The 25,943-nt window shown below is 37.8% G+C and overlaps 2 protein-coding genes across 3 annotated transcripts in view; one reads left to right on the top strand and one right to left on the bottom strand.

The window, feature by feature from the left end:
- The window catches only part of LOC139756617 (uncharacterized), a 40,722-nt gene extending 16,674 nt beyond the window's left edge, over positions 1 to 24,048 (top strand). The window contains exon 4 of one of the 2 annotated variants that reach the window (XM_071676271.1): positions 23,844 to 24,048. In XM_071676271.1, the coding sequence (XP_071532372.1) occupies positions 23,844 to 23,903 (60 nt within the window). In that variant the 3' untranslated portion in view covers positions 23,904 to 24,048. Of the gene's footprint in view, positions 1 to 4,129; positions 4,269 to 23,843 lie in introns of those variants that run through there. The other variant, XM_071676272.1, reaches the window with a different exon arrangement.
- LOC139756616 (tether containing UBX domain for GLUT4) lies at positions 4,616 to 23,773 on the bottom strand. The gene is made up of 11 exons (XM_071676268.1): positions 23,539 to 23,773; positions 22,122 to 22,177; positions 20,779 to 20,948; positions 20,007 to 20,187; positions 15,249 to 15,334; positions 13,566 to 13,838; positions 12,544 to 12,671; positions 9,996 to 10,129; positions 9,476 to 9,699; positions 8,371 to 8,548; positions 4,616 to 5,263 (listed from the first exon to the last, which is right to left on the bottom strand). The coding sequence occupies exons 1-11, from the start codon at positions 23,620 to 23,622 to the stop codon at positions 5,089 to 5,091; spliced, it is 1,689 nt and encodes a 562-aa protein (XP_071532369.1). The 5' UTR covers positions 23,623 to 23,773; the 3' UTR covers positions 4,616 to 5,088.
- Positions 24,049 to 25,943: the final 1,895 nt, after the last annotated feature.

Below are 25,943 nucleotides of genomic sequence, written 5' to 3'. Positions count from 1 at the left end.
ACTCAACATAGACACTAAGCAAACTTTAAAATACTTTCTTGTTTTATTGCCTCATATCAAACCCACTTAAAGTAACCTTGTTGAGATTTGCTCAAGCAAACCTGGCCATAATTTGCACCATAAATCTCATAAAGTTATGGGTCTCATCATATTTAACCAAGTCACTGTGACCATCCCACACACTGCATCCTTGATCTTAGGTTTCTTGGCATAATCATTAGCTTTCAGACCGTGAGGACAAGAATCCTTCAAGAAATTTTCATCATAATGCTTCAAAATCACAATCGCCCCTTATTCCAGTGGCTATATAAGTAACATGGCACTGATCGACATATATCACAAGAATTTAGTTGAATTGGGTTACTTTTGTGTATGATTTAATGTTAGACTTACAACAGCACTCCTTATTACCCTCTGATAGCTTAGCATTCTTCAGGTTTTCTTATCATAAGTGATGTACAAGTCAGATCACTCATAAAAAGCTATCAAGTCATCCATACCATCTTGATAGTGCACAGGTAAAACTTACATTCTCTGGAGTTTATGATCTTAAAGCCCTGTCAGCCACTACCAACTTCATATGGTATGTGCCTGCAGCATTAACAAATACAAGTACAATAAGCCAAACCTTAACCTTAAAATCTACTGCTGTGGGCTCATCAACACCTGTCGGGGTATAGTAAGGCACATGCCACCAGCAGATACAACTCTTACATGTTATATGCTTGCTTAGGGGTTATTTTATTCTTTTTGAATACTCAAAATCTTAACATACTTGCATTCATAATATTAGATGCTTCTCTTCCAGCGAAGGGTTGTATAAATATGCCATGCTGGTTCTTAAAGTAAGAGATAAATTCCATTCCTGATTTTTACATAAAACTTAACCATAAATTAGTAATTCTTTTATATCACCATGTACGGGATTGATATTGTCATAAATTGCTGCTAATGAACCTTGTTGATGTGACATAATTTTAAATAGTCATTTTGTCACAAGAATTCTCAAATGTAAAAAAAAAAATGAACAACCAGGGCCTGAACATGCAAGAGGGTGAGAGGCAGGCAAGGAATAGAATGAATTGGAATGTTGTGGTATACCAGGGTCAATGTGATGTCAGTGGACTGAAACAGGGCATGTGAAACGTCTGGGGTAAACCATGAAAAAGTTTGTGGGGCCTGGATGTGGATAGGGAGCTGAATTTCAGTGCATTACACATGACAGCTAGAGACTGTGAATGAATGTGGCCTTTTTCGTATGTTTTCCTGGTGCTACCTCACTGACACAGGGTGGCGATACTGTTTCCTGTGGGGTGGGATGGTGCCGGGAATGGATGAAGGCAAGCAAGTATGAACATGTAAATGTGTATATGTGTATGTTGTATTTAATTATTTATTTATTATTATATTTTACTCTGTCGCTGTCTCCCACGTTAGCAAGGTAGCGCAAGGAAACAGACGAAAGAATGGCCCAACCCACCCACATACACATGTACACGTCCACACACGCAAATATACATACCTATACATCTCAACGTATACATATATAAATACACACAAACATATACATATATACACATGTACATAATTCATACTGTCTGCCTTTATTCATTCCCATTGCCACCCCACCACACATGAAATAACAACCCCCTCCTCCCGCATATGCAGGAGGTAGCACTACGAAAAGACAACAAAGGCCACATTCGTTCACACTCAGTCTCTAGCTGTCATGTATAATGCACCGAAACCACAGCTCCCTTTCCACATCCAGGTCCTGCCGAACTTTCCATGGTTTACCCCAGACGCTTCACATGCCCTGGTTCAATCCATTGACAACACGTCGACCCCAGTATACCACATCGTTCCAATTCACTCTATTCCTTCCACGCCTTTCACCCTCCTGCATGTTCAGGCCTCGATCACTCAGAATCTTTTTCACTCCATCTTTCCACCTCCAATTTGGTCTCCCATTTCTCCTCGTTCCCTACACCTCTAACTCATATATCCTCGATAAAAACTTTTCACTGCTTCTAACAACTTGCCTCCCACACCATATATTCTTGATACCTTCCACAGAGCATCTCTATCATATGCCTTCTCCAGATCGATAAATGCTACATACAAATCCATTTGCTTTTCTAAGTATTTCTCACATACATTCTTCAAAGCAAACACCTGATCTACACATCCTCTACCACTTCTGAAACCACACTGCTCTTCCCCAATCTGATTCTCTGTACATGCCTTCACCCTCTCAATCAATATCCTCCCATATAATTTCCCAGGAATACTCAACAAACTTATACCTCTGTAATTTGAGCACTCACTTTTATCCCCTTTGCCTTTGTACAATGGCACTATGCAAGCATTTCGCCAATCCTCAGGCACCTCAACATGAGTCATACATACATTAAATAATCTTACCAACCAGTCAACAATACAGTCACCCACTTTTTTAATAAATTCCACCACAGTACCATCCATACCCGTTGCCTTGCCAGCTTTCATCTTCCGCAAAGTTTTTACTACCTCTTCTCTGTTTACCCAATCATTCTACCTAACCCTCTCACTTTGCACATCACCTCAACCAAAACACCCTATTTCTCCCACTATATCATCAAACGCATTCAACAAACCTTCAAAATACTCACTCCATCTCCTTCTCACATCACCACTACTTATCACCTCCCCATTTGCTCCCTTCACTGAAGTTCCCAATTGTTCCCTCGTCTTATGCACTTTGTTTACCTCCTTCCAAAACATCTTTTTATTTTCCCTAAAACTTAATGATACTCTCTCACCCCAACTCTCATTTGCCCTCTTTTTCACCTCTTGCACCTTTCTCTTGACCTCCTGCCTCTTTCTTTTATAATCTCCCAGTCATTTGCATTATTTCCCTGCAAAAATTGTCCAAATGCCTCTCTCTTCTCTTTCACTAATAATCTTACTTCTTCATCCCACCACTCACTACCCTTTCTAATCTGCCCACCTCCCACGCTTCTCATGCCACAAGCATCTTTTGCGCAAGCCATCACTGCTTCCCTAAAAACATCCCATTCCTCCACCACTCCCCTTACATCCTTTGTTCTCACCTTTTTCCATTCAGTACTCAGTCTCTCCCAGTACTTCCTCACACAAGTCTCCTTTCCAAGCTCACTTTCTCTCACCACTCTCTTCACCCCAACATTCTCTCTTCTTTTCTGAATACCTCTACAAATCTTTACTTTTGCCTCCACAAGATAATGATCAGACATCCCTCCAGTTGCACCTCACAGCACATTAACATCCAAAAGTCTCTCTTTCATGCGCCTATCAATTAACACATAATCCAATAACGCCCTCTGGCCATCTCTCCTACTTACATATGAATACTTATGTATATCTCTGCTTTTAAACCAGGTATTCCCAATCACCAGTCCTTTTTCAGCACATAAATCTACAAGCTCTTCATCATTTCCATTTACAACACTGAACACCCCATGTACACCAATTATTCCCTCAACTGCTACATTACTAACCTTTGCATTCAAATCACCCATCACTATAACCCGGTCTCGTGCATCAAAACTACTAACACACTCACTCAGCTTCTCCCAAAACACTTGCCTCTCATGATCTTTCTTCTCATGCCCCAGGTGCATATGCACCAATAATCACCCATCTTTCTCCATCCACTTGCAGTTTTACCCATATCAATCTAGAGTTTACTTTCTTGCACTCTATCACATACTCCCACCACTCCTGTTTCAGGAGTAGTGCTATTCCTTCCCTTGCTCTTGTCCTCTCACTAACCCCTGATTTTACTCCCAAGGCACTCCCAAACCACTCTTCCCCTTTACCCTTGAGCTTCATTTCACTCATCCAAAACATCCAGGTTCCTTTCCTCAAACATACTACCTATCTCTCCTTTTCTTCTCATCTTGGTTACATCCACGTACATTTAGTCACCCCAATCTGAGCCTTCGAAGAGGATGAGCACTCCCCGCATGACTCCTTCTTCTGTTTCCCGTTGTATATGTGTATGTATATGTTGATAGGTAAGTGTATGTGTACATGTATGGGCATGTATTGATACGTGTATACGAGTGGATGGGTCTTTCTTCATCTGTTTCTTGGTGCTATCTTGCAGGTGCGGGAAATGGTGATCAAGTATAATAAATTAAATAAAAACAAATACATTTAACCTTGGAAAGAAAGTCTTAGAAAAAAGCTGAATAAGACTAAGAATTGATTTTTGGCAAAACTAATTGTAAAAGGATTCTGCACTAAAATGAATTGAAGAAGCTACAAGAAAATAACAAAAATCTTAACTTGCAAAAGAACTTGTATGCAAGCTTGACCAGTACTGCAACAAATTTTAAAGTAAATGAGTTGATGTTAGTAGAAAGTCCCACCCTAAACCGTAAGGAAAACTTCTCAAGATTCTGACAATGATTATGACTTAGTACTTGCAATCAAAATACCTGTATGAGACATTGAAAACCCTGTCTACAACATATCTATTCAAATAAGAGAAACAGTACATCCAATTTATTTATCTTAATTTTCCAACAAAAATCTTCGTAAAAAAAAATATCACACAAAGAGCAGGAAACAACTTATTTTAGATTCAAACTGAACTGCTTACTTACATTTATTTCATAACTCAACTTGGGCACAAATATTCTAAAATTTGTTAGAATTTATTTTGAAAATAATTGGATATTTTTGGTAATCAACAGATTTGGTTGTTTATAAAGTATTTAAATCTTTCTTCTTTAAGGTTAAACAATACCAAGTGCAATAAAAAGATACATGAATTTTTGTTTCATATGAAAATCTTTCAAGACCATAGATTACAAAAACAAACTGCATCATACTATTCTAGGTTCAAACTAATTGCCTATATAACCAAAGAATACTCATTTCAACGTACATTGTATAAACACTTATTCAGACAACATATGTTTTCCTATGATTTTATTTTGCAAAATAATCTAAGAAGAGGGTGCTGCACAAATTAAATTAAGACCTTACATCTAGCCACAACTAGTAATAAATTCAACAACAGTAAACCTTAATTTTCATAATTACTATTTTAACTGGATATCATTTTCCTGTCTTAAACCACTTTGGGACTTTTGGTATTGCCCCACTAGTCTGATTACTTATATTTGTCCTTTTGTAATGGTTTTCTTCATTTTTATCTATGCTTGCGGATGCCTGGTTTGAACTTACAGTATGAAACTCTTCAGATGATGCATTCTGTTGCTGTCTACGATGTCTGAAAAATAAATCATAAAAAGAAAACCTATGATTCATAAAATATCAATGATAACAATCATCTTGCTATTTTCCCAAATTTATTATCTGCCTTTATATCAGTTTTACCATCAAAATGAGCATCAAACTGCAATAAGTCATACAATATATTTAAAGTGAATAGCACATGAAAAATCTTTAAAAATTCTATTTACTGCAATTTTAAATATTCTAGTGATGGAAAGACAGCACAAATGCACAGAAAATCATTAGCTATTCATGGACAATTTAGCTCCTACCAAACTGAATAATTCACCTTCTAATATCATCAGATATAAGTGTGTGGAAGAAGAAAGTTAAGAGTAAATGTGAATAAGAGCAAGGTTATTAGGTACAGTAGGGTTGAGGGTCAAGTCAATTGGGAGGTGAGTTTGAATGGAGAAAAACTGGAGGAAGTGAAGTGTTTTAGATATCTGGGAGTGGATCTGTCAGCGGATGGAACCATGGAAGCGGAAGTGGATCATAGGGTGGGGGAGGGGGCGAAAATTTTGGGAGCCTTGAAAAATGTGTGGAAGTCGAGAACATTATCTCGGAAAGCAAAAATGGGTATGTTTGAAGGAATAGTGGTTCCAACAATGTTGTATGGTTGCGAGGCGTGGGCTATGGATAGAGTTGTGCGCAGGAGGATGGATGTGCTGGAAATGAGATGTTTGAGGACAATGTGTGGTGTGAGGTGGTTTGATCGAGTAAGTAACGTAAGGGTAAGAGAGATGTGTGGAAATAAAAAGAGCGTGGTTGAGAGAGCAGAAGAGGGTGTTTTGAAATGGTTTGGGCACATGGAGAGAATGAGTGAGGAAAGATTGACCAAGAGGATATATGTGTCGGAGGTGGGGGGAACGAGGAGAAGAGGGAGACCAAATTGGAGGTGGAAAGATGGAGTGAAAAAGATTTTGTGTGATCGGGGCCTGAACATGCAGGAGGGTGTAAGGAGGGCAAGGAATAGAGTGAATTGGAGCGATGTGGTATACAGGGGTTGACGTGCTGTCAGTGGAGTAAATCAAGGCATGTGAAGCGTCTGGGGTAAACCATGGAAAGCTGTGTAGGATGTATATTTGCGTGTGTGGACGTGTGTATGTACATGTGTATGGGGGGGGGGTTGGGCCATTTCTTTCGTCTGTTTCCTTGCGCTACCTCGCAAACGCGGGAGACAGCGACAAAGTATAAAAAAAAAAAAAAAAAAAAAAAATGATGACATTTTATTTGTCATGTCAGAATCTGCTACCCACAACCAAATAACTCTGATAGGTAAGTGGAAAAGTGAGAGGAGTAGAGGTTTAGAAAAAGGAAAAACGAGAGAGAGAGAGAATTGATGCCTGTCAGTATGTCTGTTTACTTATATCCAATATGCTTATTTCCTCGTATACATTTAGGAGGTTTAAGCAGCAACTCTACTAAAAACTATAGTCTAAACAAATCTTGTCTGTGTGTAACTGCCAGTTTGTACTGTATGGGGAGGGAGTTTTGCACTCCTACAACCGCCATCTCTTTAACATTCTCTACAATCATACAACTTAAACTTATGTATGCTGTCAGCAGTAACCATGCCCTTAGTCATTCTGTTATATTTACCCATTACTCTTATATTATAAAAGTACTTCCTTACATCTTTTCTTAAGTTTCTTGCATAATTTCAGTCTTCAGAGTGTGTTATCCCTACATTTCTTTAAGAACTGTTCCCTTTCTATGTCATCATTCAGTTTTATAAACTTAAAGTTATGATCAGGTTACCTCTCACATGTCTCTCTTCTAAGAATGGCAACTTTTAAAGTCTTCAGCATTTCCCTGTAACCTAATTCTCTTAATTCTGGTACCATCTTTGTTAATCTTCTTCCGGCTCTATGTGATTCTTTAGGTGTAGTGACCAAACTTGAGAAGCCATTTTCTAGTTCTGACTTCATGTAGGATATGAACAGTTTGCTAATTATTTCCTCATCCATATACTTAAAAACTATTGTGATATTTGCCAGGAGTGGTTGTCTCCTTTACTATTTTCCTAATGTGGGTCTCTAGTGACAGGTTAGGGATGAAGCTGACTCCCATGTCCTTCTAACACAGAATCCTGAAGCTTATTTTCTCTTAGATGATAATCATGTTGAGACCTTCCTTCACTTTGTCCCAATTACTCAACATTTGCTTGGGCTAAAGTTCACCAGTTTTTAAAACATAGCAATGACCTAGACAGTGTACAGCTCTTCAAAAGATGTAGGGTGAAGACAACCCAAGACATAGCCTGAAATTAAGCAAGTTATTTGTTGCAAAGCATTTATATAAGATCTTTTATAGTATAAGAGTGGTGGATGAATGCAAAAATGTCTGAAGACATAGTTACTGCACACAGCACATATAAATTCAAGAAACTGTATAATATTGTTTGAGATGGGCCCCATGAATGTAAGACTCCCTCTCCATACAGTACAAATTTCAAATGGATAATCAAATTCACAAAAGTCTGAGATAACTAATGGCAACGGCTGTAGGAGATTGAATACAAATGAGGAAAGGCAGGGTAAAGCAGTACTAGTGTAAGAGGAGACACATTTAAAGGATGGTACTGATATGCACTATGACCATGATTTTGGAAAGAAATTCTGCATTGGACACCCTCCTGTACAGCATATGTATTGGACATTTATAAATATACAGGAAGGGATGAAGTCTGGATAGTAAATGAATAAAAGGATACAGGATAGAGTAAGAAGCTTCATTAACCGAACATCATAATAACTGGACAAATAGATTTGCAGTTTTAGAAATGGATACTGGAATGATGGTACAATCAACTATGGTATGTGCTTCTAAAGGAGAGTCTGGAAGAAAAGTGTTGTCCTAGAGATTATATGTTGCTCAAATAATTACACATTTGTAATCTATTTGTTTGCTTTTTGTCAACAATCTACTCAAATCCTTTTATGCATATGATTCTGATAATATTCTTTTCCCAATTCATTGTATGTATAATTGAAGAAACATGCATTCATTTCAATACACTAACCACAAAAATTATCAAAAATTTAAGCTAAGCCCTAACTCATCAAAGGAGTTCCATCAATGATGGATCCGTTAACTTACTTCCTTTGTTCTAAGCTATTATAGGCGCCACTGAATGAAGATTTCTTCAGTAATGTGTCATCATTAAAGTACGGAGGGGTTGTAACTGAGCATCCAAAATAGAGACGTGCATTAGGAACACAATCAGCAGTGACCAGAGTCATATCAGCAGAAAGAACCCTTGTGGGATGCCTGGTATCTGTAATAAAATAATAACAAAGGATCAATAACCCTCAGCATAATGGCAAATACAAGTAATGAAAAAAATAAATAAAAACTATTCTAATAGTAATCTTACAGACAAGATTCAATCCATGCACAGGGTGTCCCTGGGTTATGAATGGGTTAGGTTCCAGGTCCCTGTTCATTAGTCAATCTTCATAAGTTGAAAAATATAAAGAAATGCATAAAATTTCAGGAACTATATATACCTAACTGTAATAATGTATTAAATATCATATACTGAAGTAATTATTAATGGAACATATTAAATAACATTTAATGAAAAATCATGCAGTTCAGCAGTTTGTAAGTATGAGTAAATGACTGTATGTCTGTCTAGAAATAAATATTGTTTTTTGGAACTCATTTGTAAGTACAGGTGTTCATAGGTTGGACAATCGTAACTTTGGGAGTCTTTACATAATGAAGTTAATCACAACATAATGTCTATATAATGAAGTTAATCATTCTGCCATCCATGCCTATCATTTATTAATTTGTCAACTTTCTTTCACTGCTTAATTAGACCACCTCAAATCACATAGTGTCCTCAAATATTTAATTTCCAACACATCCACCTTCCTCCACACATCCTCATCCATGGCCCATACCTTACAAAAATATATTGCGACTACTATACCTTCAAACATACCCATTTTTGTCCTCCAAGATAACCACCTCTCTATCTACACATTCCCTAATGCTCCAAGAACCACCCCATGACTCATTTCTATTTCCATGATTCCATTTGATATCATGTCCATTCCCATGCATCTGAAATACTTCACTTCTGCCAAATTTTCTCCTTTCAAGCTCATACTCCAACTAACATATTTCTACAAAATCAATATCATAAACTACCATTTCAATATAATGATTAAACGTACAAAAAATTATAACTTACAGAGACTAAATTCTAATGCAGGGTCAGCAAGAAATGGTCTGATGAAGTTTATCACTGCAGCAATAGTGTCAGTTGGCTTAAAAGATGCTTGAATAACATGATTATCAGGAAAGTATATTCGAAGGTGGGTGACAGGATACTGATTGAGAGCAGACAGGACTTTAGAGCTTTCCTCCAATTCTCGCATTTGCTGTGTCATCAGAGGAGCTTCTTCCATTTCATGCCTGGATGAATGAAAGAAAACCAGTTCTCATTAATTGAATTATATTTTTTCAAATATGCTCACCATTTCTCACATTAGTGAAGTAACATCAAGAACAGATGACTGAGCCTGAGAAGGAAAATTCCTCGCTTGGTTCCTTTCTCTGCTCCTTCTTTTAGAAAGAAATACTGCAAGGGACGATTTCCAGCCACTTGCTCCAGCCCCTCTTAGTCACCTTGTACAACATGCTGGGAATATGTGGGCAGTATTTTTTCTCCCCTAGCCCCTGGGATAAAAATACATTTACAACATACTCACAGAATTTTTTGTTGCTCTTGATATAGCTTTTTGATTTCATTAACAGACAACTGGAAGAATGTGTCATCCTCCTCAGTAATAATGGTACATGGAGCATCATCCATGTTGAAAAGGATGGCATTATGAGATCCAAGCTGTTGAGGAAAGTTGCATCAATATGATTGGTGAAATATTTCCGTAACTCTAGACTAACTTTATTCCATTTTCTGAATTTACAGTAGAAAATAAGAACAAAAAGAGTTAGGTGCATATTCTTTATATCACATTTATAAATTCAGTATACTTATGCATCCAAGGACCCATTCTATGTGAGAATACGGTAAGGTGGGCTCTTCTCAGATAAGAAGGTCCTCAATGATGCAATAATATTTACTATCCAATGATGATAGTGCATCCTCATCAGAGGTGCCTTTTCAAAAGCAGTTTTACTACTTGCAGGCATAGTTTAGAAAGCCTGTAAATATTTATTTTTTTTTTTTATTTTGCTTTGTCGCTGTCTCCCGCGTTTGTGAGGTAGCGCAAGGAAACAGACGAAAGAAATGGCCCAGCCCACCCCTACACACATGTATATACATACATGTCCACACACGCAAATATACATACCCATACACCTCAATGTACACATATATATATACACACACAGACACATACATATATACACATGCACACAATTCACACTGTCTGCCTTTATTCATTTCCATCGCCACCTCGCCACACATGGAATAACATCCCCCTCCCCCCTCATGTGTGCGAGGTAGCACTAGGAAAAGACAACAAAGGCCCCATTCGTTCACACTCAGTCTCTAGCTGTCATGCAATAATGCCCGAAACCACAGCTCCCTTTCCACATCCAGGCCCCACACAACTTTCCATGGTTTACCCCAGACGCTTCACATGCCCTGATTCAATCCATTGACAGCACGTCGACCGCGGTATACCACATCGATCCAATTCACTCTATTCCTTGCCCGCCTTTCATCCTCCTGAATGTTCAGGCCCCAATCACTCAAAATCTTTTTCACTCCATCTTTCCACCTCCAATTTGATCTCCCACTTCTCCTCGTTCCCTCCACCTCCGACACATATATCCTCTTTGTCAATCTTTCCTCACTCATTCTCTCCATGTGACCAAACCATTTCAAAAAACTCTCTTCTGCTCTCTCAACCACACTCTTTTTATTACCACACATCTCTCTTACCCTATTATTACTTACTTGATCAAACCACCTCACACCACATATTGTCCTCAAACATCTCATTTCCAGCACATCCACCCTCCTCTACACAACTCTATCCATAGCCCATGCCTCGCAACCATATAACATTGTTGGAACCACTATTCCTTCAAACATACCCATTTTTGCTTTCCAAGATAATGTTCTCGACTTCCAGACATTCTTCAACACTCCTAGAATTTTCGCCCCCTCCCCCCACCCTATGATTCACTTCCGCCTCCATGGTGCCATCTGCTGCCAAATCTACTCCCAGATATCTAAAACACTTCACTTCCTCCAGTTTTTCTCCATTCAAGCTTACCTCCCAGTTGACTTGCCCCTCAACCCTACTGTACCTAATAACCTTGCTCTTATTCACATTTACTCTCAGCTTTCTTCTTTCACACACTTTACCAAACTCAGTCACCAGCTTCTGCACTTTCTCACACGAATCAGCCACCAGCGCTGTATCATCAGTGAACAACAACTGACTCGCTTCCCATGCTCTCTCATCCACAACAGACTGCATACTTGCCTCTCTTTCCAAAACTCTCTCATTCACCTCCCTAACAACCCCATCCATAAACAAATTAAACAACCATGGAGACATCACACACCCCTGCTGCAAACCTTCATTCACTTAGAACCACTTACTTCCCTCTCTTCCTACACGTACACATGCCTTACATCCTCGATAAAAACTTTTCACTGCTTCTTTTCACTTGCCTCCCACACCATATATTCTTAATACCTTCCACAGAGCATCTCTATCAACTCTATCATATGCCTTCTTCAGATCCATAAATGCTACATACAAATCCATTTGCTTTTCTAAGTATTTCTCACATACATTCTTCAAAGCAAACACCTGATCCACACATCCTCTACCACTTCTGAAACCACACTGCTCTTCCCCAGTGTGATGCTCTGTACATGCCTTCACCCTCTCAGTCAATACCCTCCCATATAATTACCCAGGAATACTCAACAAACTTATACCTCTGTAATTTGAGCACTCACTTTTAATCCCCTTTGCCTTTGTACAATGGCACTATGCAAGCATTTCCCCAATCCTCAGGCACCAACAAATAATTCAGGATCATCAACCCAGTCCTCTGAATCATTAAAACCTCAATTTTCTTCCTAGATAACACACAAATATATACATATACGTGTGTATGTGGACAGATGCCCCGTTCTTCGTATGTTTCCTGGTGCTACCTTGCTAATGCTGGAAACAGTGATCAAGGATTAAAAAAAAAAAATATATATATATATATATATATATATATATATATATATATATATATATATATATATATATATATATATACCTTGATGACTCTTTCCTCAGGCACCAACGGAGCAAGAGCAGGTTTTCCACTGAAACTTGATGATGAAGCTATATCATGTCCTTCTGTTAAATCCATTGGTATTGGAGGCTCCATACATTCACCTCTATCTGTAAACGTTAAAAATAAGAATATTCAGGCTACAAATAATATGAGGCAGTTATAAGTTCAAATGATTAGTTCCAAAACTTGTAAACAAAATAATATACTTACCCTTAATATCTGGGGATCTAAGGAGTAAGTTCCTGGTTCACCATCATACATACTGTTTACATACGAATCATCAATAATCTGAAATTTTTTTTGCTGAATCATAAAATACTATTTGTGACAGTTATAGCAATTGTAACAATGGCTGTACCAACACAAAGTTAAACCTTAACATCCCATTAAATCAGCCTTTCCAATTATCAAAATCCATGTTTTTACAAGTTGTTTAAAAAGTGTACTTACAATTACAATTTCAAAGATATTCCTTTAACAATGTGAAAGTACACTTCAGAATTATTTTTAATACACTACTTTTGCAGTAATACTCTGTAGTTTTGTAGATGTTTCAGTGCAATGCGCTGAAACGAGTGAGAGTACAGCCTGAGCATCAGGCAAGTTGCTACAGCTCATATCTTATCGTTTATTTTATTTATACCAATTATGATCATTTCTATGTTTTTTCTTGATACAGAATTGATAGTCTTTCATAACAGCAAAACTATAAAAGCCTGTAAAATTACCAGCCACTCTAATCAGACCCTGAGTCGTCAAGATGAGGCAGGCAGCAGCAACATTGCCCCAAGTTTTGCTAGAAAACTGTTTCCTGTTTCATCTTGGTAAACTCTGGATGCTGAAAGAGTCAGGGCCCATAAGATCCCTCACCACACAATCTAAAGACAAAACGCCAACAAATAATTCAGAATCATCAACTCGGTCCTCTAAATCATTAAAACCTCAATTTTCTTCCTAGATAACACAAATATTCTCTCACTGGCCTGGCCTTTCTAACTCACCAGTGATATCAGGCTGTGCTGAAGTATTCTGAGACTGAACCACATCAGGAACTACACTTTGGCTTGAGCTAACTAAATCTGGACTCTGTTCAGGGATGACATCCACAAGTCGATGAACAGGCCATTGTTGTTCCTGTTGTGCATGTTGTACAGGAGGTTGCTGAACTCTAAGATTGTGTTGTTGTTGTTGCTCTTGAGGAACAAAGTGAGGCGCTTCCTGTGGGACTATCTGTGGTCTGACTTGTTTCTGTTCTGCTGATGAATTTATTTGTGCTGCAAGAGAAAAAGAATTTTTCCTTACTTTCACTTTTAAACTGCTTTATATACAGTTAATGAAAACGGACTTGCTAGCTTTTTCAGGCAATATGAGCAAACCAGATACTAAGGCTTGTTTAGTTGGAAAGGTCTGAAGAAATGTACTCTAATGATAACTGAAACCCTTTAACTAAGCATATGATATTCTCATCCTCCCCCATGCACTATTCCTAGCTTACAAATGACACATTTTAAATGTGAATAGCCAATGCTGTTTATACAAGTCACACTTGTAAATGTTTTGCAAATTTTCCTTATGTGGTAAGGTACATATGTCAACTGCATTGTTTATGAAAATTAGGGATACACATTCTGGCCAACAACAAAAGATTGTAAATTAGCCCATGAAATTATTTTCTTGTACATCATATATCTTTGTTATCATTTGTCCCTTATAAATTTATCGTGACACACTCGGTGCAAACCTTCAGATGGAAATTCAAAAATCATTATTCCACCTCTTTAACAGAATGAGAGAACATAAAATCCTAGCATGATAAATGACAAGAGTTATTTTCTTAGGCATATTGCTCATACTACCTTAATGGTCAACAAGACCAGTAGTGAATCAAACAGTGCCAGAATCAAGAAAAAATCTAATAATTCACTTGTAAACAAGCTATAGTTTTAACCCACAAAGCAAACATAATACCCTCCCTGCCTCCTCTATCCATAGTTCCTATAAAAGTGAAGGAATGAAAGCAACCTAATCTGTCCTATCAATTAAACTATTTAGAGCACAAGCAGTTCTACAAAAGAAAGGAAGAAAGACTTCCAATTCAAGACTGAACGAGTAATCTTTGGAAAAAGACTCCTGTTCCATGAGAAAATAAATTTTTCAGAAATCATCTTCAAAACCTCTGTCATGTCATGTTTGCATTGAAAGCATAGCAGTAAAAAGAGAACTTTGAAAAAGTTCTAAAACCCCCTACCATTTCTACATTTTCAAATTACAGGATAAAACGGCAATTCCTGAAATATATGCTGTACATCTCTGTATGCTAGTCTGGCTATCAAATATATAAAACAGCTCACAACTGCTATCTCTAAGAAATAGGAATGCATAAAAAGGCTGAGAAATGATCTATAAGTATACAGTGAACAAGTATGAATAAAAATATATATGAAAAGAGAAAGATAGAAGTGAAGAAACAATAAAAAATGAATGATATAAAAGTTATCTTTGACTTGTGTCTGGAGCTGACATTGTTTGCTCAACAACCTAGAGGGCTGCTAAGGTAAGAATGAATAATATGAAAACATACACTTGAATTATGTCAATTGTTCCATGGCCAACAATTTTCTATGAATTAATGAACCAGATATCAACACAGACCTTAAACGCAAGCACAGCTTTAAAAATCTCACCATCTTCTTGTTGAGAAGTCTTTGACCTTGACAATGGAGCAGATACATGAGCTTGGCTTTTAGAGAACATCGACTGGACACTGTACCTGTAAACCAAGCTAAATCTGTTTCACAAAATAATGAGTGGACACTCCCCATGGCCCATGTTACTCTAAATTGCTTGAACAAAACCCTCTAACTGTAAATTAAACACACACATCAAATATGAATATCATACAGCAAACAAGTCCCTTTCCTACATAAAGCAAACCTTCAAACAAGAGAGTAAAGTATATAACAATACATAAATAAAAAAGGGTAGTGAGTGGTGGGATGAAGAAGTAAGATTATTAGTGAAAGAGAAGAGAGAGGCATTTGGACAATTTTTGCAGGGAAATAATGCAAATGACTGGGAGACGTATAAAAGAAAGAGGAAGGAGGTAAAGAGAAAGGTGCAAGAGGTGAAAAAGAGGGCAAATGAGAGTTAGGGTGAGAGAGTATCATTAAATTTTAGAGAGAATAAAAAGATGTTTTGGAAGGAGGTAAATAAAGTGCGTAAGACAAGGGAACAAATGGGAACTTCAGCGAACGTGGATAATGGGGAGGTGATAACAAGTAGTGGTGATGTGAGAAGGAGATGGAGTGAGTATTTTAAAGGTTTGTTGAATGTGTTTGATGATAGAGGGGCAGATATAGGGTGTTTTGGTCGAGGTAGTGTGCAAAGTGAAAGGGTTAGGGAGAATGATTTGGTAAACAGAGAAGAGGTAGTAAAAGCTTTGGGGAAGATGAAAGCCAACAAGGCAGCGGGTTTGGATGGTATTGCAGTGAAAATTATTAAAAAAGGGGGTGACTGTATTGTTGACTGGTTGGTAAGGTTATTTAATGTATCTATGACTCATGGTGAGGTGCCTGAGGATTGGCGGAATGCTTGCATAATGCCATTGTACAAAGGCAAAGGAGATAAAAGTGAGTGCTCAAATTACAGAGGTATAAGTTTGCTGAGTATTCCAGGGAAATTATATGGGAGGGTATTGATTGAGAGGGTGAAGGCATGTACAGAGCATCAGATTGGGGAAGAGCAGTGTGGTTTCAGAAGTGGTAGAGGATGTGTGGATCAGGTGTTTGCTTTGAGGAATGTATGTGAGAAATACTTAGAAAAGCAAATGGATCTGTATGTAGCATTTATGGATCTGGAGAAGGCATATGACAGAGTTGATAGAGATGCTCTGTGGAAGGTATTAAGAATATGTGGTGTGGGAGGCAAGTTGTTAGAAGCAGTGAAAAGTTTTTATCACGGATGTAAGGCATGTGTACGTGTAGGAAGAAAGGAAAGTGATTGGTTCTAAGTGAATGTTGGTTTGAGGCAGGGGTGTGTGATGTCTCCATGGTTGTTTAATTTGTTTATGGATGGGGTTGTTAGGGAGGTGATTGCAAGAGTTCTGAAAAGAGGGGCAAGTATGCAGTATGTTGTGGATAAGAGAGCTTGGGAAGTGAGTCAGTTGCTGTTCGCTGATGATACAGCGCTGGTGGCTGATTCATGTGAGAAACTGCAGAAGCTGGTGACTGAGTTTGGTAAAGTGTGTGAAAGAAGAAAGCTGAGAGTAAATGTGAATAAGAGCAAGGTTATTAGGTACAGTAGGGTTGAGGGTCAAGTCAATTGGGAGGTAAGTTTGAATGGAGAAAAACTGGAGGAAGTGAAGTATTTTAGATATCTGGGAGTGGATTTAGCAGCGGATGGAACCATGGAAGCAGAAGTGAATCATAGGGTGGGGGAGGGGGCGAAAGTTTTGGGAGCGTTGAAGAATGTGTGGAAGTCGAGATCATTATCTCAGAAAGCAAAAATGGGTATGTTTGAAGGAATAGTGTTTCCAACAATGTTATATGGTTGCGAGGCATGGGCTATAGATAGAGTTGTGTGGAGGAGGGTGGATGTGCTGGAAATGAGATGTTTGAGGACAATATGTGGTGTGAGGTGGTTTGATCGAGCAAGTAATAATAGGGTAAGAGAGATGTGTGGTAATAAATAGTGTGTGGTTGAGAGAGCAGAAGAGGGTGTTTTGAAATGGTTTGGTCACATGGAGACAATGAGTGAGGAAAGATTGACCAAGAGGATATATGTGTCAGAGGTGGAGGGAACGAGGAGAAGTGGGAGACCAAATTGGAGGTAGAAAGATGGAGTGAAAAAGATTTTGAGTGATCGGGGCCTGAACATGCAAGAGGGTGAAAGGCGTGCAAGGAATATAGTGAATTAGAACAATGTGGTATACCGGGGCTGACATGCTGTCAATGGATTGAACCAGGGTGTGTGAAGCGTCTGGGGTAAACCATGGAAAGTTCTGTGGGGCCTGGAAGTGGAAAAGGAGCTGTGGTTTCGGTGCATTATACATGACAGCTAGAGACTGAGTGTGAACAAATGTGGCCTTTGTTGTCTTTTCTTAGCGCTACCTCGCGCACATGCGGGGGGGGTTGTTATTTCATGTGTGGCGGGATGGCAATGGGAATGAATAAAGGCAGACAGTTTGAATTAAGTACATGTGTATATATGTATATGTCTGTGTGTATATATATGTATACGTTGAGATGTATAGGTATGTATATTTACGTGTGTGGACGTGTATGTATGTTCATGTGTATGTGGGTGAGTTGGGCCATTCTTTCGTCTGTTTCCTTGTGCTACCTCGCTAAGTCGGGAGACAGCGACAAAGTAAAATATATAAATGAATAAATAAATATAAATAAAAGAAGCTCTTTTAGTAAAACCCTTCCTATTATGTCTGCATCTCATCTCTGATACCCTCTCATACTTACTTTCAGTCTCCTTTCTAACATATATCAGTTTCAATATACTCCAAATTTCAATTTTTGCCTCACCCATTTCAATTTTTGCCTCATCCAATCTCCAATTACAATAAAAAAATATGATGTAATATCATTTGTGAACACCCACAATTCATGCTCATTTTTACAGAGGTATCACTCAGGGCAATCTCTAAACTTACAATCCCAGCTATGCTCTCCACCTATATGTAAATTCTTTCTTATTATATTACTCATTATCAAAGTATTCTGAGCTCATTCAGCATTCCTAATACACCAATCTCTCAACCTGTGACAGCGTTAAGTTCCAGGACAACCCGTCACAAATTGAAACTATTGTAAGTCAAGCAATTAAGGCCCATATTACAAGGAGGGTTACATTCATGCACAAAATATTTTCCCAATCTAACCCACATGGATGGACTATGTCTGAAATAACTTGTCACCTATATACCACACTCTGTCATAACATACATAATATAGACAACATCTACTGAAAACTGAAGGAAAAGATACTGAGAAAGGTGATAAAGAGGCCTTTTGCTGCAGCTACATGGGAAGTTGGAGGTGCACTAGATTTTTCTATGTCCTCCTCCCTAATTATTTGATTCAGCAAATATTGCCAAATCACAGGTAATTCAGATGAAATTTAACTGATGCTTACCAAAAAAGGTAGTGGTAAGGACTTGAGATGCTGCTGGAGTGGGAAAGGGTGGAGTGAGTTACTTGGAAATAAAGCAAGGTGGATAGGCTTGTTTATGTCACCCTAGAATTATCTGATTCAGTAACTGCTGCCATATCACAAATAATGCTGACAAATTTTAATGGATACTTACTCAAAAAGGTGGTGATAAGAGCCTACGGTACAGCTGAAGTGAAGTGGAATGATATTCTATCTTTCACTTCGTGAATTATCTCATCCAGCAACTGTTGCCAAATCACTGCAATTCAGACTTAATATAGCCCTTCAGCAAAATGAGATTTTCTGAATGAGACACCAGCATTGGCTTGTTTATGCTTAACACCTCCTTCGGCATTCCCTTAATGTACACGCATCAAATGATCTTTGCTAATTATCAACCCTGGAGCAGTCCTTTTCTTCCTTGTTAATAAATCTCATGGTTGGCATTCTTTTCAAAAACAATCGTCTCATCTACATACACTAAACATATTCTGTGGTGTGTATCCTCCTTCCTCAATGATGAAGTTCATCAGGGGCAATATCTGAGGCACTAAAAGTTTGTGTTACAGGAGCTCTCACAGCTCCATGGTTGTGCTTCATTCATTGGAAGGGAGAGCACTGCCTTCTCTGGAGTGAGACTACTGGCATTCTGACCACAAACATACAATCTCTCCTTATCCTTGACTTAATTCTTTGTAATTATAAATTTTCCTGTGGTGAGCACTATGCACTAGCCCTACCTTTTGGCAAAATGGTAAGAGCAATAGACAGAAGTTGTAGGTAGGAACATTTAGGCAAAGCATTAGATAGGAGCATAAGTACTCAGTAGGAACATTGAGTGGAAGTCTCTGCAAAAACTGCAGTAGAATTGCCCTCTGCCAGCAGCCCATTAAGGGTAGGCACTAAAGGCTAAAAAGCAGCATTGGAGTTCTCTAGTTATGGAGACCCTATTGCTGTGGCCACTGCTTAAGGGAGTTCCAGTTGGAACAGGCATTAGAGATATAGATACATAATAGACGTTAAACACTGATGATAATCCGATCCCACCAAAGCTGACTTTTCACTCACAGCATAACTGTAAGACGCAAAGTCCAGCAACACCTTAATGGGTAATTATACACTGTGAAACACAAGAGTTAATGATAAACCCATCAAGAAAAGCATTAGCATATATTCTGTAATTAACAACCTTTAAAGGCTAAGCAAGTTTCATAGTTACATATGTGATGACTAAATGTATTTCGACCCTTCAATTTTAAATGAAACAGACTAAAACTTACCTAAACATGCACTTCCCACCAGTGAGTCCTAGAGCTTTAAGTGTAGTACTTCTCAATTCTTTCCCACTGATTCTTCGCATGGTGTACACAATGACAGGTTCAAGGTCACCCCCAGGAGATGGAAGGAGGCTCCCTAGTTTGCCAGATTGCTCATGGTACATCAGAATATCCCACAAATTGGCTGATTAAAGAAAGAAGCATACATTGCAGTCTACTAACACAAGTCATTATAGATCTAAATCTGATCTCAATTATATTTCATTATCCAATCATCAATCTATCCATAAACTCAATATAATTTACACAGAGAGGATCAACTACATCCTTTCCCCTAATTCACATACCTCATCATATTTTCACTGCACTCAGGTGAATAAAAATTCTACCTTCTACAACAATACATCAAATTCATGGGTATAGACAATGAAAACAAGTGAAAAAATAACGAAAAACTAAGAGAAAATGGTGGTATTCTTGCAAGTTACATGATTTTTTGACTACCTTATTTAGATGTGGATAGATTTTTCAAAGATGGGATGCAGACAACTATGGGAAATACGAGGAAACTTAAAAATAAATTATCATTATCTCCATTAGTAACAGAATAACCAGCACTGCAGTTGAAATTCATTAAGAGAGAATGAAGTGCCTTTAAGGAATGTGAATGGGTTTTATGACAAAGATTGGGTCAATATAAATATCCCCTCTTTTCCTACAGGTACTAAAAGGCAATTATAAAGACAGTTTACGAATATAAAATACCACAACTCACTATCAGCTGGAAATTCATGAACCAATCTCAGTCCAGAATCTGTAGCAATGTTGACGATAACATTTCCAGAAGTCCTAGGAGCTTCACTTTTGATAAGCTCTAGTTGACACTTATTAGGAAGGCCAGCATACCGCACAGTGCTGCTGATATCTAATACTCGACGAAGATGTCTGTGGAAAGTATCATAAAAGAAACTATCAAAAAATTTTCAAATACGTAATCTGACACTATATTACTAAATACTGGATATCCTTGAAATTCAAGGAGAATTTAATGCCATCCCAGGATGAAAACTGGCTGTAAAAAATCTCTGCAGATCTTAAGTTCATATCTAATGTAGATTACCTACGAATCATCAATATGTTGTCTGAACTATGAGCTATCTCAGTGCAAAAACCTCCTATGGAACATTCAAACCAGACAGTTACAATTTCTCAAGAATCCATTTTCGACACAATCTACAACCTTACTTATGGCAAAAGATAGAACATCTAGGAGAGTTATCTGCTTGAGAATGTTTCAACCTCTACACTGTATGTGTAACAAGAACCCCAAGCAAGGTTTTCTACTGTAAAGGGTGGGGTGGTGCCAGAATGGATGAAAGCGAGCAAGTATGAATATGTAAATGTGTATATATGTATGTTATCTACATGTTTCTTTTTCTTTCAAACTATTCGCCATTTCCCGCGTTAGCAAGGTAGCGTTAAGAACAGAGGACTGGGCCTCTGAGGGAATATCCTCACCTGGCCCCCTTCTCTGTTCCTTCTTTTGGAAATTAAAAAAAAAAAACGAGGGGGGAGGATTTCCAGTCCCCCGCTCCCTCCCCTTTTAGTCGCCTTCTACGACACGCAGGGAATACATGGGAAGTATTCTTTCTCCCCTATCCCCAGGGATATTGGCTGTTATCATCATAATTACTCATCATTCACTGATGTATGTTCATGGAGGAATGTGTGATTTATATCTAATAATAATCTCAAGCTGTGGTTCCGGTGCATTACACATGACAGCTAGAGACTGAGTGTAAATGAATGTGGCCTTTTTAGTCTTTTCCTGGTGCTACTTCACTGGAGTTGAGTAAGACTAACTGTATATTTTGGGAAATAGAAGGATGCAGACTGGATTCATGCATCATGAGATAAAAGGGTGATGGTGGATTCTTGATGTGATACTGACATTATGTTTTCAGCAAGCCAGTGTTCTAACTGGGTGAATTAGTGCAGCATGTTTGTCATTACTCATGTTGTGTCAAGATACAGTGTTTATGCACTTTTTATCCACAAGCTGAATTGTTTAAAAAAGCTGGAAATATAATCAAAGAAACAGAAAATACAGATCCTTACTTGAGATCATATCTGTCAGGGTCGAAGCCTTCCTTCTTACATGCATCTTCAATTATCTGAAAAATAAGGGAGCACAGTACAATAAGGGAGCACAGGTTGCCAGGTGTTAATGAAAAGTGTTAATGAAAATGGGGAAAACTTGTTAAGCTGTAATGAAAGAGAAATGGTGACTGGAACTGCATAGTTTAAAAACATGCAGTTCCACTTGTAGGCATGGTCTTGAAATATGCTGAAACCCACTTTGTATTGTTGCAGGGATGGATGATGTATAAAGTGTAGATAGGAAAACTGTAATGTGTTCCGTCTTGGGAGTGTAGCTTCTGATGAGTATATGTCTGGTGGCCGAGAATTCCAGCTTGAGCTGAAAGAAGAGCTGTTTAGTGGTTATTGGGTTATTTCAGTATATGTGTGTTTGTGTTATATTTCTTGGGGATGGGCAGAACCTTGAGTAGAGGCTACTGTTTTGCGAGTCTGAGGCGATTATGAAGCAGTGTGTGTGGGAGGGGTCTAGCGCTCTTGCAGAGAACTGAGACCCAAGCATGTTGAGGCGAGGTTGTATGAGGTGAAGGGAAACACTGAAATAACCCATGGGTCTTAAAAATATGTATGTCAGTACACTTCTTAGACTTGAAATAAATTACTTAGACTTGGGGAGAGTAATCCGAAGCATTACATTATACTAAGAAAATGGATGTTATGATGATCAGGGAAAATGTTGAGTAAAAGCAAGAGTAGCACTTCAGAAACAGTCTTTATAAAGAATCTCACATGACTTCCCTCAGCGAACTATATTTGATATTTTCAATAATAACCCTTAGTAAATGTCAATGTCATTTGTATTCAACTGATGTGAATGTTGTTCATCAAGTCTGTTCAGTGTCTGCTGAATGTTTCCTTCCCATAATTGCATATCATCAAAATGGCAGAGGTATGATACCAACAATTTCTTTGATATATTTGGAGAAATACACAAAATCTCATCCCCTGCATGAGGGTATGTATGGTTTCCATAGGTCTATCAATCTAAACTAGTTTCCCTTTGTTTTACTGCACAATATACTTATCATATACCACAGACCAATTCTCAAATAGAAAACATAATAGCAACATCATGCTCTGCTCTCGATATAAATCACTTTTACTAAAAATACAGTTTACTGACATTCTTTTTACTAAAATCTATAAGATATTTTTTTGTGGTTCCCCAAAACTGATACTTCCCCAAAGAATAAAGTCTAGTAGAGAAAGCCTGAGGATCCTAAACGGGAAATAAAGTAACAAGGGGCCTGGTGTGGCGACTGTCATCTGTGGCGCCGGTGTCACTTCAACCCCTACTATATTAATCCTGTGGCGACACTAAGAGGCGTATTACCCTCAGATCCACATGTCGACGAACTAAACAATCATTAATACTTACCTGCAAAATGCTTGTGTTTGCTGTCACTTTAACATTTACTCTTCGTCCATTTGGACACAACACAGTCACAGACAAAGCTGTCATTTTCTCGCTTCTTACTCAAAAGACAAGTTTTAGTGAGATAAATCCATGTATCTTGACCAAATGTGTGCAATTAGACACATACAACAGCATTACAGTATATATACATATATATATGATGGTTCATGGATGACATTGAACTTGGACGTATATCAAGCTCAGGAACCAGAACTTATTTCTTGAATAATAATGCACTAATATTTCTATATATTTTCCCCATCCAGATTCACAAATTCTTACAAAAAAGCACCGAAACCTTTTATCACAAGCTGAATGATGAATAGACTGTCAAAGATGGTTAAAAGGAAAACAATTATGGCAGCCGTATTTATTGAGCCTCAAGACTGGGTACTACACGACCTTATTTATGTCATGTGAATTGCAATTGCAAGCAAAGCTTCATGTAAATTGTAAGGGTAAATCAAATTGACTCCTGATAACTGATTTCAAGCCATTCGCACCACATGATTTGGCAATGTTTAATCGTAAATAAATTCGGATTTTGGGTTCCTTAAGATATATTTAATTTAACCTATTTGCTCATAAAATAAGGTTAAACCACATGACTGAAAACACATGTTATGACTGTCAGGCATTGATTTTTTTTTTTTTTTAGAAACATTTCTCCGGCATTTAAGATTACATCAGAATGGACAACAAATACCCTGTACCCCCCGAAAGAAATGCTTGAGGGTAAGCACCGTATCTAAAGGATGTCTCGCATATTTCAAGCAATTGAATCCTAGATTAATTCTTCAGTTGTATAACGTAAAAGGCATTGAAATTAAAGAAAAACTATAAAAGAAGAGAAAAGGATATCATCAGGGTATGAGCCGCTCTCCCCATACGGAAATGAAGACGTCATTGATTACTTTTTCGACAAAAAAAAAGAGAAAAAGAACCTCATTCACAATTGAGTGAGGTGCCTGCATTACTATACATCTATTTTCAGTGGGTTTTAAACCTGTAGGCAAAGTATACAGTATTCCATTGACAGTCCAAAAGAAAAGGGTGGTACCCCGGCGTACAAGGGGCCCGAGCCTAAAATTTTATTTTTCATCCTGCTGCTTTCTTAACTCTAAACAAAAGCCCTTTCCTTTACTTTCACATATATTTCTGTCCCAAAGTCCCATCTATTTTCTACGGTTCTCTCGAGTCCCACAGCGCTCAGGAAACTGGACTGTTGAATGTGCTAATGAAGTGTATCCTTTTCTTCCATAAACATTTAACATTTTCTATAATCCTCCTCAGAACATATTCCATATATCCATCCACTTTTGTATCAGAATTTTACTTAGCCGCAAAGATATCCATGCGCTTATTTTAGCCATTTTTACCTCTTAACATTTAATTGTACCGGTCCACTTTACACTCCAGCTGTTTTATTTCATATTTCTAAATCTACCTCATTTCTCCTATATCCTTCTTCATCTATGATATCAGGGAGCTCAAATCTAACGAGTCCAACATCTACAAGTAACCAAAGAAATGAAAATGTCTTTCCCTATCATTTATGTTTCAGGATAAAGGAATATTAACTCTCCTGAATATTCAAAATAACATAATGTCAAGGACAGGTTATTGGTTTCAGCTGTTAGCCCTTCTCCATACATATCAGTAATATAGATTCTGTTTAACAGGTCTGACATTATTACTGTTAATAGATATAACTTTTTCTGTGTGGTAGAAATGGCAGGAAACCACCACCACTCCTGAGTACCAGGAGGGTTGGTCGAGCAATGAATTAAAGCGACAGTGGCTGTCGAATTCTCCTCCTTAGCTGAAGTTGTCCTTTTTTCTGTCATTTACAAGGGTTGCTATACATTCACCAATTCCCCACCCTCCCCCTATACTAATGTATAATATTCCAAAATGTGTAACACTTGACTCAACTAGATTTTTTGTTGTTGTGAGCGATACGCACTAGCCCTGCATCATGGAAAAATTTTGTCATATGTAAAAATGAATTAAGTGATGTGACCTAACAATTATAAAACGTGCTCCCCATACCGTGCATATGGGTATGTCAAAAGCAACATCACTGATTGCCTCACTACCATAGCAATGATTTTTTTTACAGAGATCCGTTTTTAGAAATTTATTAAAGTGAGAATTCATTGTGACACTGCACAGTAAATTTTGTTCAAAGTAAATGTTTATATGAAAGTTTGATACAACAGGTATATCAGACTCTGGTAGCATCTGGTAGAGATAAAAATGTTCGAATTTCCACAAATAATCAAAAAATGTATCATTTTATTTATGGTATAATAAAATATATTGTTTATATTATTCATAGATATTCATGATAAAATATAGTTTAC

This window comes from Panulirus ornatus, chromosome 22 (genome assembly GCF_036320965.1).
Source record: "Panulirus ornatus isolate Po-2019 chromosome 22, ASM3632096v1, whole genome shotgun sequence".
NCBI classification, from domain to species: domain Eukaryota; kingdom Metazoa; phylum Arthropoda; class Malacostraca; order Decapoda; family Palinuridae; genus Panulirus; species Panulirus ornatus.
Note: the sequence above shows the minus strand (reverse complement) of the source record. Positions and strands in the feature narration are given on the sequence as shown.

What these genes read in the sequence shown, in the direction of transcription:
- LOC139756616 (XM_071676268.1), bottom strand. Translation starts at nt 23,622, where the DNA reads ATGACAGCTTTGTCTGTGACTGTGTTGTGTCCAAATGGACGAAGAGTA. An exon ending in GGTGGGAAGTGCATGTTTAG is followed by an intron (nt 15,335 to 20,006) that starts GTAAGTTTTAGT and finishes CTTGGTTTACAG; the next exon opens with GTACAGTGTCCAGTCGATGT. An exon ending in GACTTCTCAACAAGAAGATG is followed by an intron (nt 13,839 to 15,248) that starts GTGAGATTTTTA and finishes TTTCTCTTGCAG; the next exon opens with CACAAATAAATTCATCAGCA.